Consider the following 19,122-nt stretch of genomic DNA (forward strand, 5'->3'; position numbering starts at 1 on the left):
CACACACACACACACACACACACACTGAGCAAAGTGTGTTGTGGTTTTACCTTGGGGTTTTGACACATTTTCAATTTACAGCCTCATTCTGGGCCAAACATTGGACCTATCACGTAGCAGGAAAGCACAATGCAAGCGCTGTTTTGTTTCCCTTATGCAGCTGTTAGTAGATGTGGCTCACTCTATATAAAAAGTAGACTCCTTCATCAGTATTTCCCTTGGTTTATGCTAAACAAGTCACTTAAATTGCCGTTTTTCTTCAAAAAAGCATTCTCAAGTCCGTTTGTTACGATGCGCTGCAGCGTGGGCTGTCGCTCGCTCGCCTCCTTGAGGTATCACTGAGCGGCAGAAAGAAGTTCATCTCAGTTCACTGCAGCATCTGGTTTTTTTTTCTTTTTCTTTTGTTGTTTCTTCTTTTCTGGCTAGGATCAGCGTCCCTTGTCTATTAAAAGAGGGAAGAACCAAGAGAGGAAAACTGAAGATTCCTCTTGACTGGTTGATCACAGACTGAATCTTTGAGTGAAATTCTTCAATGGGCTGAAAGCTGCCTGGTTCATTTCCACCCGTGACTGACCCACCATGATAAATTTAGCACGTCAGAAAGCTTTTTCATTTTTTTTCTCCTCATCACATCAAGAAGTATGCAGAGCTAAGTGCCGCTGAAAATAACAGCACCCCGGTCTCTTCTCACACAAGCTTACGTTTCTCCTGTCGAGTGCTGTGAATTAGAGGAAATGAATGGCAGAATTATCAACTCAACTGCTTCTGCTTTTAGCTCAGATTATTAACTTCTATTAATCTTTTGAGCAAATGCAGCTCTTAGTTCTTTTCACACTCGTATGTTGCTGCTGGAGACCGGTGCGAGTGTGCTGTGTAGAGTGAGAGGGCGTGATTGATGAGATGGCGTAACTAGAAACAGTTGACAGGTTTAGTGGAAGACCAGCTTAGACGCTGTCTTATTGAAAGCATATGTGTGTGTGTACACACACAGTCCACACTCTGGTGGCCAGATCCGTACCTGGTGGAAAACGGTGGATTTTAGATGAAAAGCTTTGGCCTGTGTGGTTGTTTCAGTTATGGGCTGTGTTAAGAACATTATTTATGCTAAATGATCCTCGCTATTAGTGTGTTAGAAATCGGACCGATGTTATTTGTGCTTTTCATGAATTTTATTAATCAAACAAAACAAAACAATTTAAATCTGAGGGAGCTGGTCTCCTTAGAATTTTTTTAACAGGCTTTTAAATGATAAAGATGCTGTCAGATTAACCTGTAGATGTTTGGATTGGTTGTAAAATGTGTTGTTTTTATATTTACATTTAGTTTTACTGGTTTTAATTGTTTATCTTGTATGCATGGATGAATGTTTTTGTAACCCTGTGTGTCCCGGCCAGGACGCTCTTGCAAAAGAGACTTTAAAGGTTATAATAATCAGGTCATGAATGTCGTACCATGCGTTCACTCTTTGAAGATCTTGGTTTACTGAGAAACTGAGTGAGACTTGGCCTGTTTGAAGTACGATCGGTCACTCTGACTTGCATATGCGTGCTGAACGCGAATGTTTTCTTCTACCCCCACCGCCTGGATTAGCTGCAGAAAGAAATAGGGCTTGGGATCACACGTGATTATGCGTCGCATTCTGGGATGTGCACAGACATATTGATGGCCTTAGAAGTTTAAGCAAACAGTGGAAATAAACAGTACATCGCAGAGAAGACGCAGAATTAGAAGAAAGGAAATGTTAAACGATGTTTAACATCCCAAAAAGGATGGGGAATATACAGGGATGCCTTAAATAGAGAAGTGGGAATTGTATGTGGACAAAATCAGCTTTTTAAACGGTTTGGATCCATGTGAAAGACCCAAGACTGGAGCACCGATGACAACTTGTTGCTACCGCAGTTCTTCATAATGGACATTTTCGGCCGACTTGCGTGTGGTGTGAGTAGATGTAAACATGCAGAAGAAAGGAATACAATTCATTTGCTTGTTTTTCTAGTAAAACTTTCAAAAGTGTCATCCCGTAGGAGAAATGTAGGAGAAGTTGTGTTGTGTGCCAGTGCGCCCACATTAGCTTACTGCTATGTGTGTGTTGTGTGTGTTGTGTGGCCAGGAGAGAACAGAGAGCATCTCAGCCATTCGAAGCTAACCATTAGCATTACCAGCTCCACAACATGACTGTGCACCTTGTAGGTGATGTTACTTGTGGAGATAACAATGCCGCAGTTTTTATCTAAAAAAAAAAAAGAGTGAACGAAGGCACAAGACTTGCTTTGTTGTTAGTCCGAGGCAATGCATTTTCACATCACGAATATTACAGAGTAAGACTTGCAATCCTGCCTTTTCCCCTTCCCACTCCTCAATAAAAATTCCACCCCCTGAAATAGGAGCGCAAGAGCTGTTTTCCACACCAAAACCACTCACAAGGCTTCATTCATACTAGAAGCCACAGTGTATGAAAAAATGAGTGAATGAGATTTAAGGCCCCATCACACTGGACGTTGTCCTTGTTGTGACATAAACAAAGTCGAGAAATACATGTGAAAGTGTCTGAAATGTCCACAGGGGTTATGAGCGTTCCAAAACATCTGTAAAAAAATATTATGGTGGTTAATTGTCAGGGTTGCAGCGTGTCCTGGGTGGTGGCAGTGTATCCACGATGTGGAGGCAACACACACTGATGTAGGACTGACCATGTTGGCGTTGTACACGGACAGCCACTCCATCAGCATTTGGCATAAAGGTGAGATCTTCTGATATCACTGTGTTGGAGAATTGCTGGATGGGGCCCAGGCCGCCTATGATTGGGCTTCTGTGGGCAGGTAATAAAAGTGCAGTCGTTGTTCACACTGAATAATGACTGGTTTAACAGATTATGGAGGTAATGGGATCTTAATCTAGCATGAAGGGGGCCTATCATATGCAATATTGAGTCAGAGTGTTGGAGGTGCGTTAACTAATCTAGTCAGATGATGTTATGTGGGCAACAGTGGCACAGGTGTCAAGTGCCCACCCTGTGATCGGAGGGTTGCAGGTTCAAGCCCCGCTCAGTCTGTCGCTGTCATTTTGTCTATGAGCAAGACATTTAACCCACCTTGCCTGCTGGTGGTGGTCAGAGGGACCAGTGGTGCCAGTGCTCAGCAGCCTCACCTCTGTCAGTGTGCCCCAGGGCAGCTGTAGCTACAATGTAGCTCATCACCACCACAGTCCTAATGTGTGTGTGGATGTGTGAATGACTGATTGTGTTGTAAAGCATCTTGGGGGGTTCTAGGACTCTAGAAGGCGCTATATCAAATACAGACCATTTATCATATTATTTGATCACAGCCTTTGGTCTTTTGATGAGTGATGTGAAATTCACAATCTGGTCATTCATGATTTTAAAAGGTCCTCCATATTTTTAATACATTTGCAGTGGTCTTTAGTAGGAATGAATGCCTTGGTAGTCGTACTTGGGGGAGAAAAAAAGGCTCCAATTAGTCTGTTTCAGCACAAAGAATTCAGCGGGGGAAGGAAGTAGCTTCATACGACAGGATTGGGAGTCCCATTTCCTGATATTTGGACATCTTGCCTCTGATTGGCTAACAGCAACACAACTCTACCACTGATTCTGTTTACTTTGCAATGCTGGTGTTTTATCTCCATAACACAAACTTGAAGGAGTTCTGCTTTGTGGTGGAGTTGCTAATGCTAATGCTAAACCAACAACAGCCTTCCCTATCGTGAGCCAGTATGAGTGAGTCCAAGCGGCAGCTTGACGTAGATCCGTTGGGCTTTTCAAATCCTAATGTTTTCCATCTATTTTCTAACAGAAGCTAATGCAGGAAATAGGTGAAGGCATCATTTTCAGAAATAACAAGTAAAAAATGGTTTTTCGGTGAAAGAATAAAATAAAATAAAAAATGGCCATGAACACTATAGATCATATGGCTAAAGCATTTTCTTTTTTTAAAGGGGCATTATGGAAGTTTGACAGCCAAAACATGTATAGAAATAATAAATTTCTTCTTCATACATTCTCCTGCAGTGCCCTGGTCCTGTAGAATGAGCCCTGGCATTTTTACTGTGATTGCCTGTTTTTCTGTAAAATCACAGAAAAAGAGAGTTGCTCGGGTCGAGCAGGCTGCTTCATGCGCGTTCACGCTCAGGCATAGCTCTCCAAACCGTTCTTTGAACGTTGTTTCAGCTGTCATCAAGGATATAAATGTTACAGATACACAGGATGTCGCTGGCACTTTAGCTCACCTAGTAAGACGTCGGACTTCCGTGCAGAGGATCTGGGTTTTGATTCTGGGTGTGAACATAGTTTATTTAGAGTTTCATTTTTACATTAATGGTATATTTTTTTACAGTAAGATGCCCAAATTTATATTTGAGACTCGCCGAACGGCTTTGAATTCACAGATAAAAAAGATGTGGGTTCAACTTTCATTTTGGAACAATTTTTCAAGCAAGGGAAGGGAATGATCTGAGCATGCAGAAGGACTGACCCATCATAAACCTTTGTCGGCTGTGCTGAAAAGTACAGAACCAAATTATTTAATTAATTAGCTGAGCGTTCTCCTGTCCTCTGTCCTCCGGGCAACACACACACACACAAGGGACTGTCTCAGCTGTTATTTTCGTTAAGGGGTGTGCACGTACAGCATGCGCGCCTCGTGCACGAGCCTCCTATTGAAGCTGCCGTTACGGTTTTGGCCTGAGGGGGCAATCGCGAGCATAAAAATTCTAAACTCCGTAAAGTCCCTTTAATGGTCCATCATGATTATTTGGATGAACTTTAAACTGCTTTTTTACTGTCATGCAAGCTACGGAAAAAGTACAACCACATTATTTCCACACAGACACAGCATTAGCTGCCTTGTGCTACTGTGCTACTGATGCTAATGTTTCACCACAGCAGTCATTCAACAAGAGCTTCTGTGTAAATCACCAAGTCACAGAAAAGTCGTGTAAACAGAAGCAAGCTAGAGATAATAACCAAGTAGAATCATTTTAGCTTTTACTTGATTTCTTACATGAATGCATGCTATCATCAGGCTTGCTTACATTTAAATTGATCTGGGTGGAAACATGCCTTAACATGCTCTGTTGTTGGTCCTGACAGATTAAACGTGACAATATTACAATCTCTCTGGTATGATCGACCACTAGAACATGTTAATCCTTCACGCGCCAATATTGTCGTGTGTCCCACCCCCATTTTGTTGATAGGGATCCCATGGAAAATGTCATTTATAAGGGAGAGCTGGTCAAAATGGCAGCCATGCAAAATTGAAAACACATAAATAATACACAAAGAATAAAATCATTATTTCTTATGTGATTGATATTGACAGTGATTGAAATACCAGGTAGGAAATTAGTACAAATGATCAAAGATTGTCTGCTTTGAGCATTATAACATATGTTTTTATTACAAAAACACACAAATTCTAAAATACATAAGGATAATATTTGTGTGGTCTGCAGCAATGCAGTTTAGTTGGTCTTGTGTGAGCAGAAGGTTTGTATTAGCCTAGAGAAACAAAGAGCCTCTGCTGGGTCTGCAGGTCAGGTCTGAGTCAACAGGGCACCGACGGGATCACAGCCTCTCCCAGCCAGCTAATTCAGCACACATGAAAGCATCTGCATTTGAAACGACTGCTTTACATGAAACAACTGCTTCATATCAATTTTTCTTTATTTGTCACTCTGTTTGCTTATGTGAGAGCTTCTTTGAGCATCAGCAGTCAGCTCCATGTTTTTATGGTGTGCACATTAGCCTGTTTCATTCTAGATTAGCCTTTTGCTGCAGGAGAAGCTGGGTTGAGTGAACCTCGTGATGTGTTCCAACCAAATGTGGGCCTGCGTTTTCGCCTTTGTTTCCATGTGCCTGCTCTTCCATGAGTGCACCTGAGCTTTGAAGCCGTCTGTTGTCCAGAAGAGATGTGTGTGTGTGTGTGTGTGTGTGTGTGTGTGTGTGTGTGTGTACAAGAAAGAGAGAGGGAGAGAGAAATGAGAGCACAGATGTAAGCGTAGAAAACAAAGCTAGCTTTGATCACCCTGGAGTGTCACAGATGTCTTGTTCCTGTCTGCAAGAACATCTAAGGTAGCATCACAGGTGTGGATGAGAGCAAGAACTGACCTGCAGAGGAAAGAAGTCTGTCTTTTGTCAGTTTAAATTGCATTTTTTTAAAGTCGGGATTAGGAACTTTGTCCGTCTGCAAATTATACATATATGGTTAGTGTTAACCATGTTAAACATCCTGCTGTCAGCGCTGATGGATCCAGAAAGACGTCTAAGGACATTCAGAAGGAGTGACCGACTTGCATCAATACTTGTATGTATTATTCATGCATTGTGTCGTGTGTCTCCGGTGCTAAGGTTGTGGCTAAAATCATTCACATTTCAAAACATTTTGTGTTTCCCTGACTGAAATATGGGGTCTTAAGCATCCATCTTAAATCTCCCTTTGGCTTGAACCAACTTTTGGAGGTCTTCCTTGGTATGTCTGCTCCTCCTGGATTGTAGGATTACGTCTGGTGGGAATTAACTAGACCACCTACACTGTCACCAATCCCTCCTCCACTGTTGAGTGGGAAAAACACAGAGGAAGTAATCATCAGGGGAGCTAGATTTGTGGAATGCGATTGCTCAGTTTGTTTGGGAAAACGCAGGGTGTGTCTTAGTTTATGTGCTCTGTTAAATTTGTGACTGCCCACGCTGGAAACTTGTAAGTCACAAAGCTTCATGTGTTTCTCTTGATGTCCACTTTAGTGTCTCACAAACAAGTCCATGCTGTCCATGCAAGAAAACAGGTGGATTGTGAAACAATACAAGCTGAGATTGCTGCATCCTGTGGGTGGGCTCTGGTTTAGGAAGTCAAGAACTTCACTGAATGGCTTTTGTGGTTTCCTGTGAGGTGACAAATCAGCCACAAACACTAGTTTTTTTTTCTGTACTTTGAGAAGAATTTAAAAGTGGAAATTCTGCTTATTTCATTTTTATTGTGATCAGTAAGCATAATCTCGATTATTTCTTATGCAAATCACTTTTCTTATCTTTTTTAGAAAATGTTCTCACGTCATTTGAGTCGATTTTACGGCGATTCTACAGAAACCGTGTTGAAACGCAGCTACTTCGATTTTTTACACTTAAATTTAGGATTTCACAGCTGCTGTAGTAATATACTATTCGCCATCATCTCAGCCGGAAAGTGAGCATTCAGCATCAGCAGGGACAGCGGTGTCGCTTCTCCTTATCGTATCCCAGCTTGTTTATTCTATGAGATTACGGAGGGGGGGGGGGGGGACTGAATGATTTTAAATTTAAAAAAATGTAAACACGATAATACAATGAATGTAAAACAATGTATTAGTTATAGTATATAACAATGTTGATAAAAAAATTTGAGGTTGGGATAAACCATTAAGGTACTGGGTGTTTTCTTTGGTAGAACCCCCTTCTGTCAGAATGATGGTACGCTCCACCCATACGAGACACGGCCGTTGCTCACAGAGCCAAGAGAGCTGGGGGGAGCTTACTCGGGCTATCACAGCCATTGCTGCATACTGTCCCAGTGATGCCTTCTCTCCCCAACTTTTCATCCAGAGGTTAGAGACAGAACAGCACGCCCAAGAGGTCCTTTTTTCTTCCGTTTTTTTTAAATTTTTTTTAAGTTTCCCATCCTGACTTTCTTCCATGACTCCATACGTGTTCGGACTACCGTTAGCGTTTCGGGCGGCGAAGATAAGATAATGAACTTTGGACTTTCCACACGGCTTTTCGTGGCACGTTTCCCGTCGTCCTGGATAGAATAAAATAACAACGTAGCCCGGCGTGGCGGCAGCTGGGCGAAAATTCAACTGGAAGGGAAAATAGCGCACTCGTCCAAGTGAAAATCCAGAGACGGGAACAACTTTAACCCTGATACTATTACAGCGGAGTAACAGAGGAAAATGTCCTCCAAAGCTTCAAATAAGGTGGGTACCTGCCTGGCCGGATACAACCCAACTCTGAACGTTGTGCTGCTGGCTTATGTAATGAAATGTGCTCGAAAGGCCTAGCAATAGCTGAAACAAGGGATGAATCATGAAATAAAACGTAACCAGATAACTTTAGAGACTCTGGTTAGTTGTAATATTGATGTCGTTGTGGGTCCTGGCGTTATTCGTTTATTTCGGCTACAACAAGCAGTAATTTCGGTGGACATAATTAAAATGACAGAAATTTTTCTTGTTTCAACTATTTATGAGTTGTCAATAAGTCATTGAACTATTGTATTAGCAGGTACCTGTTGATACACGGAGTTCTGCTTTTATGAAACTGGTGCACAGAAAAAAATATGTATATTTTAATATTGTATATATATACTTTTTTTTTTTAAATAATTTGTACTTTATCTTTTATGTCAAATCCACCAGTTTAGTAGCCTGGCAAGCCAGACTAAATAAATGTAAATTATTAAACTAAATAAATGTATTATTCAAACTTTGCAAAGCAAGAATTTGGTCTAGTTCACTAGGCTACCAGTTTAGTGCTACAGTACCCTGCATTTCTGTATCCACATACAGTGACAATAAAGGCTTTCTGATTTAGGAGGAAAACACGGATTTCAAAGCTTTTGGCCCCTGATGAATACACACCGCGGTCAGATAAACTTTTTACACCCAGTACGTTTGTTTAAGTTTCTCATTATTACCTATTTTGAGAGCATGCTGAATCCTAGACTTCCGTAATCATCCCCTGAGGTTATGAAGACATTAACAAGAAAATATCACTTTAAAAAAAGCTGACACTACTGAACATAAAACAGTTTGGAGCATCCCTCCCATCCACACGTTAAGGTTTGAAACAGCTGGGTTATCTTTGAAGACTTGCATATTTCCTAGACTTAATGAAAAGATTTCACACCATAACTCCTTCAGAAAGCATCTGCAGAAGGCCAAAACGAGGTCAGTTCAGGTACCAAGAAGTTTTATCAAACTAAGACATCTACATTCCCCATTCCTGCTTTATATTTTTTAAACACTTAAAATAAAGTTGGTCAGCTCTTCTAGAGATCTAGTGAAAGATCTAATTCTCACAAACAGCACTCGGTAGTGTTATTTATTTTTTTATTAGATCTGCTTTTCTTTTTCACATCGACAAGGAAGCTAGGAATGTGCCATGTTTGTCCAACAGGTAGTGATATTCAGGTTTGGGCGGTTGTTCCAGTTAGACGAAACCATCATATCAACTGATGACGTTACTAGTGCTGTACATGAAGGCCATGGTCACACCTCGATATAAAACTTGTGGCTCATAACAAGCTTATAGTGGTTCTCATATAAGTGTTTTCTTTTGTTTAATTTAAGTATATTAAATGTTGTATCAAAATGTATGTGTTTGTTGTCTGTAGCACCTTTTGTTCTTTTCTTCCTGTTTAAAGCGATATGATACCTGGATGACATCGCTGTCTGTAGTTCCTCGGTAGCAGTGGTTAGAAATTTACATAGCATGCTCTGCTGCACGATGACGAGCTCTGAACCCAAGAAGACAAACCCATTTAGTCTTGTAGTTAATTTGAATGAATGCTAACCTCAAGGTATGCTCTCCCTAGATGTCTTTACCGTGGCATGTAAGTAGCCAGCTGATGTAGGCTGATTTTTGATGGGAAATGGTGACAGTTGAGGCCAGAGGATGTTTGTGTACTCCTTTGCATGAAAGAAGAAGCTAAAAATATAATTTCCCAAGATAGCTTTAAAGCCTATTTTTAAATTTGGGTGACATGTTTATTTTCAGATAGCATTTTACTTTATTGTTTTTAGTTGTGGACACTGAGCGTTATTGTCGAAAGGACTTTTGTAATATTTTGTTGCCTATTTGTCTAGTTAAACTACCTTAAAGTGGTTCTGTTTATTTCTTTCTTCAGTGGAGAGGTTATGAAGAGATAATATCTTGCCTGTTTTAGATCGTGGCTCTTTGAACAGCCATAGTTTAAAGAAACTGAGATTTTTATCAGAGATGTGAGTTTTTGTTAGGGATGTACCAAAAAATGGCCGAAAATGACCCAACAGTGCATTTTTAGTTTTGGGCCAAAACATCTAAATCACAGAAACATCACGGCTGAAATAGGCCATCGTGTAAACCCTGTGTTTGTTTCATCTTGCTCCAGCCTCCTGTGACAACTTGCTCATTGCTTCATAAAAATAGTACATTTGTACTAATTTCAAGAGTAAAGTTTTTCCCTTTTATTAATGCTGTTTTATTACGATCATTTCATTCGGGACTAGTTTGTTTTGAGCTTAACGAGAAAGAAGTGAAACGGCTCTCACAGGATTGTTTTAGACCAATATGTTGCACGCATTTAATAAACAAATCCAAAATGGCGTTGTCCTCTGAGTCCGAAAAGATGCAATTCCATCCCTAGTTTTTGTCATTTCAAAACAAACCCAATCTGAAATATTTTACAGTAGTTTGTGCAAACATTTTGGCACTACAATGAAGTTTATATTACGTTGTTATTTACATAGAATTCTGTGGCTTTTTGCATCAGCTAGCTAGCTGGAGCTAGCTGCCCTCGTAATCCTGTTGGAATAGCATATTATATCTAGGGCTGTATTTAGTAATAAAACTTACAATTATAAAATTTTCTCAAAAACATTATTGACACATAAATTATTGAAATGATTTTGTAACAGTTAGTTATCCAAGACTGCTTATTTTTTTACCATGACTTCTTAGTGACAAACAGTTGCTGCCCAGGGCTCAAATATTTCCAGGATGTGTTCAATGCTGATGCAGTAAACACAGAAAGTCAAGATATTTTTCAATAACTAAATGTGATCTAGCAAATCTGTGATTTTTTTTGTTTTGCCAGATTACTGTGTTGCATCTGCACAGCACAGCTAGAGAATAAAGATGTAAACAAAACAGGAGAAACTGAAATGTCCTCAGTATCACCAACATTAAGCCAAACAGGGCACAATTATATTTTTCTTATGTCTGAAACGTTACCCTACTCAGCCTCTTGTTTGAAATACCAGCAATACCTTTGATTTGTTGAGTTACTGGCAGATTTTCATCTTTAACAAAAATAATTTATGTTCTGTTGAGCTGAAACATGTTTGTTGTATTTTTCTTAAAATCGACCAATATTCTTAAAAATTTCTAGAATTTTTTTTTTATTGACACATTTTAATATGATAAGGCACTTTTGAAATGTGTTTCTCAAAGCAATGAATAACGGAGTTATTGGGGCAGATTGATGAGTGTTCAGTTATTTTCTGACAATGAAAGATGAAATTCGTTCTATTACCTGTGTGTTGTTATGTCTGTGGTTTAGCAGCCATTATCTACATGCCGTCTCCCATCTGATGAGACTTAATGGGCATCCATGACATCTGTATTGGTTATGCTTCACATAAATCTAAGGTTGATGATGAGCGGTAACAGAATGATGATGTGCAGTCTTACAGTTATGGGAGTAGTATTTGTGGGTGTGTCTCAGAGCTCAACTATTTTTGTTGCATAATACTACTAGTGTTTCATTAGCTCAGTGTCATGCAGTATAATTCACTGTTCACTGTTGGGTATGGTTTTCCTTGTTGCCAAAATCTATTGAAAACGTCAAGAATCAATTTTGTTTCCAGACTTTTGGATTACTCTGATTTTAAAAAAGGAAGATCTCCAGTAAAATGCCCAGTATTGTAATGGTTAACATTGTGAAGATGTTTCGAAACTTTGATGTCAAGATAATTTGTAAAGGATTTAGAATGCATGGGCTTTTAAAAAGAGTAATTATTAATTTAACATCATTTAAAAATGAATTACTATAGTACTTCTTTTTAATCTTTTACTTCTTTGCATTTGCATTGATTAGCATTTTGTGTCTATTAGCATTTTTAATTTAAAGGAGACATATCATGTTATTTTAAATCTTTAAGAGCAAAGGTAGGCATAATATATGATAAAATATTACTGTTGGCACTATTTATATGTCATTCATCTTAGATTGGATTTATTTTTGACAGCCTGAATTTATACCCAGAAATGAAATGTTTCGTTTCATGCCCACCCCTGCTCTGACAAAATGCACCAACAAGAGCATCTTTGGCCAGCCTGCCGTTGTATTGGCCTTGGTAATCCAGTAGTTACAGTCACTGCTTTGGTACTCCAACCACTGGACTACTGAGTCTGTTACTAAACAATAGTCGACTCGCCTAACACACACATCCTATGTTGGCCATTACGTGTGTCTTTGTAGACAGGATGATTGGTTTTTATGGCGGTGTTTGGTCCCTGATGCAGAAATGATTTGTCAAAATATCCAGGTTTCTGAAGCTAGACTACCAGCTTCAGGGAGAGGAGAAATTCCTGATGACACAAGTAGTTTTCATTCAGGCATTTTCAGAATTGTCAAGTAAAACTCTAAATTTGCATCTGATACAGGAAAATGCATGAATGCAGCCAAAAAAAAAAAGGGTTGGCGGTTGTTTTATCAAGAAATAACATATCACACATAGAGGTAAAACGCTCTAAAAAGTGGATTTTCCATTAAATGGCTCCTTCAAATATTTAATTACAGTAGTCTGCATTTATTTTCATTTACTACAGTAAATTATGTTATTGTTTTCTAGTAACTTACTGCGCTTTACTGAGTTTAAAGTGCTTTGGGGCCATCTACTCTGAAAGGCACTATGCAAGTGAGGGTCATTTATCATCATCACTTATAATTTGTATCTACATTTATGAGTTTGATCATAAAAATACATGTCAGTGATCCCTCCAGCCTTTAGACTGGTGTGTCTATTGAAGTGAGTGCAAGGTGCATTTACATGGAGAAGGCTATATTAATTAGAATAGCACAGCGGGCCAAGAACAGCCTCTATTTTGCTTTGATGATTACACATCTCAATTTACATCACTGAAGGAGGAAAAGGCAATTAGTGTTGGAGAGAGGAGTCCTGATGATGTTTTTGTTCTCTGTTCTAAGCTCCTCATACTATACCCAAAGCTATTACCATAGTAGGGAGCAGCTGATGTCTTTGATAGGGAATTAATCCATAATTTTTCAAGTAATTTGTCCAGTTGTTTGTTGTGTACTTTTACCACCATCCCTACATTTACATCAGTCTGAACATCAAAACAACTTAAAGATGTTTACTGAGCAGTAGGGCTGCACGATATTAGGAAAACCTGCGATATTCGATAATAATGATTAATATTGCGATGACGATATTACTTACGATAAATAAAAACTTAACTCAGGAACAAAATTAATCAAAAACAAAGAAATAAAAAATGATAAAAATGAGAAAAGCTAAAGATGTGAAGGAAGGGAAAAAGGGAATGAACAAGAGAAGGCAATCAGTCGCTCCCGGGAAAAGCATAATCAGTGAAAAGAGCAGACCAAAGCTAACTCAGGTGTATACTAACCATCAAAATGAAGTGCCGCCTGCCTCGGGGACGGGCATCTGACCTATGAGAACCCACCCAAATGGGTGAAGAGCTCCATTTGATTTGTTAAAAAAACATAATGCTTTCATTTGACTGACAGAATGCATTATGTGTAGCAAACATTTGAGCTGAACATTCAATGCGATATTTATCTGTTCTTTGCGATATGCATATTGTGCATGCTGATATCGCGATAATGATATATTTACGATATATTGTGCAGCCCTACTGAGCAGCTAAATGATTGGATGCACATCAAAGCAGATGTGGATTTTTACTGCACTGGTGCACATGTCTGATGCTTGTCAGTACAGTAGGTTCAGTCGTTGGGCTACGCGGCCAGTCAGTCTTGGAAGATGTCACAGGAAACATCCTTGGGCACAAATCATGGTGATTTTGAAAACAACACATGGTAGAGGGTGCCACGTGTAGCCGCTGCATGGGTTGTTGCTCTCAGCAGCAAGGAAGGATCTGTTAAAACCTCACTGTCAGTTTCACTGTCAGAGGATGAGATGCCAAACACACCCACATACACACAAACTCAGTCCCATTGTCTCACTCATGCCAGAGGGAAAATCTTTGATTATGGCTGCTTGATTCAAAGTCTTTCCAGTCCCTCAGGCTAGCAGGTGTGAGCTGTCTCTGTAGTATGTATTAAATCAGACATAAGGTACTGAGGACAGCAGCTGGATGCTGTTTGGATCAGCTTAGATTAAATCGTCTTGCTAGTTTTCTGCAGATTTGCACTAAGTTCAAAGTACGTGTTCATGTGATTAATTACTTTAAAGAAAATCTTTACGTATAGGTTTGCCAAAAACCAACTTTTGTTGCACTCGTTTTGTGATTCATGAAAAAAGGTGAAGCCTTTGTGGGTCTTAACAGTCAAACTACACTGTTAGCTTACTTCTCACTGCCACTCGATTGCAGTTAAAACAATAAAACAAAACAGCTGTTCCAGGTCCGCTTTCATCGCCAGGGGGTTGAAAAGTGTGACAGCTATCAAGGATATCTGACCTGCTTATCCTGTCATCTCTTAAGGGAAATGCAGGGCAGATATACGCAACTGGAGGCAGGTTGATCACAGATAAGAAGGAAAGAAGGAAAACAGAAAATGCCTTCTGAGGGAGGAGTGGTTTTGGAGAGGTGAAATGGAGAAAGGAAGGAGTGGGAGGGAGAGATGCACCGGCTATAATCTGAGTCACATGGCCGTTCTTAAAAAGACTGCTGCTCTTCTATAATCACAGAATTAGAGCTCTTGGACTTGCACTGTAGTGTCTATGTCGGTTCACATTTAAATGAAACAGGAAAATGCCATCCGTTCTTCTTTATTAGTTTGGGCAAAATCTTTATTTATTTTTACAGAGAATGGTAGCCTTAGTTTTGTGTTTTGCATTGTTTGCATCACTTTGAGATGTGAGAGGGCTGCTTTACTGAGATAGTTGTAAAAAGGCCTCCATTCACTAAAATTACCATAAAAAAGACACACTGGGTAAAGGGCATTCAAGTAGAGAATAATTTATTATATGGCATAAATCCTTTAGCTTAATTGTACGTAAAATAGCAGAGATTTGGTGGAGCGGGAGTGTTCTGTTGGTTGGCCACACCTAAATTAGACTTAAAACATCAGCGTGCTGGGGGCTGTGTTGTTGTCTGTGGCCATTAAAGCAGGCTGTTTCTGGCAGAAGGACACAACTCCCCTTCTGTTTTTTTATGTTAACCTGAAAGACTTAAATTCCAAAGGAGCAGTTGGTCATTCGTTGTTTGATGTTATACCTACACTTTTCTGCGGCAACACAGCATACACCACCTCTTACTGACTGACCGTTTCTCGTGTTTGATGTAGAAACGTCTCTTGGTTTGACTGGTGATCAGGTTTTTTATTTGTAAGCGTATAGCCAGCTTTGCAAAGGACACCCCAAGCCATCACTACATCTGTTCCAGCAGAGCAGTGTAGGACAGGTCTCTGCAGAGATTTATTTACTCCCATAACAGGTATAAAGGATTTGACACGGGGTTTGTGTGAGAGACAGACAGACCAAAGGAGAGTTGGTGTGGAAATACATTTGAGAGAAAGAGAGAGAGCATGTGGCAGCTGTGGCTCAGCTGGTCAGAAAGAAGAGGCTGGAACAGATTCATCCCAAGGCTTGTTGTTGCCCTTCATGCCTTTGTAGCAGCAATGGTAGCAGAGGAGGTAAGTACCCACCTCGTAACCGGAGGGTTGCAGGTTATGGGGGGACTAAGTCTGTCACAGCCGTTGTGTCCTTGGGCAAGACACCTCATTTGCCTTTCCTGCTAGTGGTGGTTGGAGGGAACTGGTGGCACCTGTCTACAGCAGCAGCACCTCACAGAATTGCCCGTTAAACCTGGTTTAAACTTCTGTATTGGTGTGGAGACACGCAACGCCATTATGCGTTGGCGCAAGGGTGTTGGAGACACAGGGCTGGGTGATATATCGATATTTTTTAAATATCGATATAATTTTTAAACAAGATATAAGATGACTTTATATCTTTATTTCGATATAACTGGCCAAACTGCTATGCTAGCGACATGTTGCTCCATCTCTAAGCGGCTATTACGTGTATTCTCACAAGTTTGCTCAGTCTGAGAGCCTCTGGGTAAATGTGCTGCTCTAAACTTTGCATTTGACATCCTGGTTTTTAATTATTTGGGGACGTTCAACGCCAACAGAGTTCTGTTTTCCATCCTGCTTGTGCAGAGAGATGAGCCAAACCCCTCCCTCCCCTGTGTAATGAGGAAACGGCTACGGAAAGCCGGAGTGGCCAAATTACCTCAAACATATTGTAAGGGTTTGAATAGTAAACTAAAGGGTTACCTTTTTATTTTGAAGGCGAGCTCAACAGGTGAGAAATGTTGTTCCTGATTCGTTTTTTTCCGCTCTGGTTTGCTATGCTAGTAAATACTCCGTTACGAGTGATTCTGTTGAAAAAGTTCAGTTTGTAAGGTGTGGGTTACGGCGACAGTAGCCCGAAAATAACACTCATAAAAGAGCAACCAGAGACTCTGAATCATTACAGTATAATCGCTGATATGAGCCAACACTGCTAACTAATAACTAACAACTAGTTAATAACTAGTTTTTCTAATAACTAATAACTCCATGGTGCATGACCCATGTGATCTTCAGTAGATGCAATTACATCATCGTGCATTTAGCTTAACATGATGGAATCTTTTTCTCTGGACAAGACCTACAATATGGGCCACCTCTAGATGAAATTTAAATAATTTTACATTAATTATAAATATATAATTAAAAAGTGCCTGTGGGACATCTGATGCACCTCTGGCTCTCAAGTGTGTGTGTGTGTGTGTGTGTGTGTGTGTGTGTGTGTGTGTGTGTGTGTGTGTGTGTGTGTGTGTGTGTGTGTGTGTTAGCAGACAGCTGTACCGGTGTTTCTAAAGCTCAGACTGGTAGAGAATAGGCACTAAGGTTAAAGTTTGACAAGAATCAATACATTTTTATGCATTTAACCTACTGATTTATGTAAATAATTTCTCAATAGCTTGAAGTGAGTTAACTTGTCAACAGTTTACTGGAGGAAAAATATCGAGATATATATCTTATATCGGAATTCAGCTTAAAGATATCAACAGGGTCCGAAATTAACACTCGCCACTCGCCAAATGCGAGTAAATTGCTCCTTTTGGCGAGTAAATTTTTGAGCTCTACCTGCCACCTGGCGAGTAAATGTTTGCACCAAATTAGTTATGTTTATCAGTCATCTAACACGGATTTCTGATACTCCTCCTGCCTGCATGCAACAACTTACACAAACGTACACGAAACGTGAACGCCGCATCCAACGTCATTTCCACCTATCCCATTCAATCAGTTTATCAAGTTAGCCGTTAGCTTCGTGTTAAAACTAGCGGTGAAATGTGGCGGTTTTTAACTGGAGTCAGTCAGCCTTCCAAAAGAAACCTCGTCGAACTGGAAGAAAAACCACCAGGACCAGTGGCAACCAGAAGATTTTGTGAAAAGTGGCGAACTGGAGATGGCGGAGTCGTGAGACAATGGCTACATTATGATGGCCACGTAGCGTTGCTGCCTTTCACAGACAACTGTCCCTCGGCATTCTTCAAATATCCAAAAAATGCCCGTACTTCGGACTTTGTCTTCTTTGAGGGATAATAAATGTCCCAAGTGCTGCCGTCTCCTCCTGCCATTATTTCAGCTTTAGCTTAAAGAAAGTTTTGGTCGTAAACAACAAAACGTGCATGTGCCGCCGGCAACTTCCAGCAGATGATACGGTGGCTGGTAAGGGTCACCGCGCCTACACCGCAGCCACAGTAAACCCACCGAGATAATATATATATTTTTTTAAACAAGACTGTTATTATTTATTGTCAACTTTTTTACCGGGGTTTACTGCTACACCGGTTACCGTGACAACCCTAGGACACACTTTCAGATATTCTCATGGTGCAGCTGTGTTCTCCAGAGATCAAGGACTAGGACCCAAATGAGGCTGTAATGCTTTGGCACAAAGACGGTGTCAGAAGCAGGAGGCCAGACTTCATGGACAGAGAAAACAAGGAGTTTGACTAGATTTCAATGAAAGAGTTCATAAAAACATCTCTAAAAATAAATAGTAAAAGTGACAAAAGAGTTGTTTTCCTTATTAATTGATGTTTTAATTATTTTGTCACTCTGTTTGGAATCAACATAATATAGAATTACATGCTTTAGGTGGATCTAAATCATTTAGAATTTTGGCCGGTAAAAAATATGCTTGGCCGGTAGATTTTCATCATCTACCGGCCAACTTGGCCGGTGAGTAAAAAATTAAATTTCGGACCCTGGATATCAAGATATAAGTTTTGGTCTATATCGCACAGCCCTATGGAAACATGTCCAAAATTTTAAGCATCCATCGAAAGTGATTGAGACTGTAAGCTTGTGATTGGTCTGGTTGCAGCTTCCTGTATATTCATCACCAGCAGCGCTGTAGCTCAGTTAAAAAGTAAACAGATATTTAGCGGCAGACCCCCAACAGATTGAAGGACATATCGCGGAAAAACTCAGAAAAAATTAAACTTTTATTCACCCGTGAGTGAAGGGAGTACAAAATACGGAGCAAACGTGGACGTAAACGATGGGAAATGTGGGTTTAGAGGTGGCGACTGCATGAAGAGGTCGAGGAGAATTAAGACAAATTTGTCCGTGTTATACAGTCTCTGAAATATACAAAACATCAGTAAATACACTATCGTGGACCCGATACACGAGTGCTTTGGTGGCAGGATACCACAGAAAAGCGCTACGCCCTCTGTTGTCTTGGCGGGGAATTGCTTTGCAACACTCCGCTGCCTGAACAGAAGTTCAAATGTGAAAACCTTTCCGACACTCCGTGTGCGTCTCTCCATTGCAGAGCTCACGCAGAAGTATAAATCAGGCTTTAGGCCCAGGGCAGCTGTGGCTACATTGTGGTTTGTCGCCACCAGCGTGAGTGTGTGCGTGATTGGATGAATGACTGTTATGTTATAAAGCTCCTTGGGGTGCCTCTAAGGCTCTAGGAGGCACTATATAAATACAAGCCATTCGTGAGGTGTGATTAAGAGTAAACGAGTATACATTTTTGAGATGTTAATTAGTTTTATTTTTGAGAAAATATTATTTTTCTTGCACCAAGTACCGCAGCAATTTCCTAATGTTGAGATTCTCACACTTTTGT

General features: G+C 40.2%; 1 protein-coding gene across 8 annotated transcripts in view; it reads left to right on the forward strand.

Moving 5' to 3' along the window:
* Positions 1 to 19,122, forward strand: part of tjp1a (tight junction protein 1a) — a 150,300-nt gene that overhangs the window by 80,291 nt on the left and 50,887 nt on the right. The window contains exon 1 of one of the 8 annotated variants that reach the window (XM_054732018.2): positions 7,740 to 7,965. The exons of the other annotated variants lie outside the window; for them this stretch is intronic. Coding sequence (XP_054587993.2) covers positions 7,942 to 7,965 — 24 coding nt within the window. The 5' untranslated portion in view covers positions 7,740 to 7,941. Of the gene's footprint in view, positions 1 to 7,739; positions 7,966 to 19,122 lie in introns of those variants that run through there. 8 annotated transcript variants of the gene reach the window in all.

This window comes from Nothobranchius furzeri, chromosome 9 (assembly GCF_043380555.1).
Source record: "Nothobranchius furzeri strain GRZ-AD chromosome 9, NfurGRZ-RIMD1, whole genome shotgun sequence".
Lineage (NCBI taxonomy): Eukaryota > Metazoa > Chordata > Actinopteri > Cyprinodontiformes > Nothobranchiidae > Nothobranchius > Nothobranchius furzeri.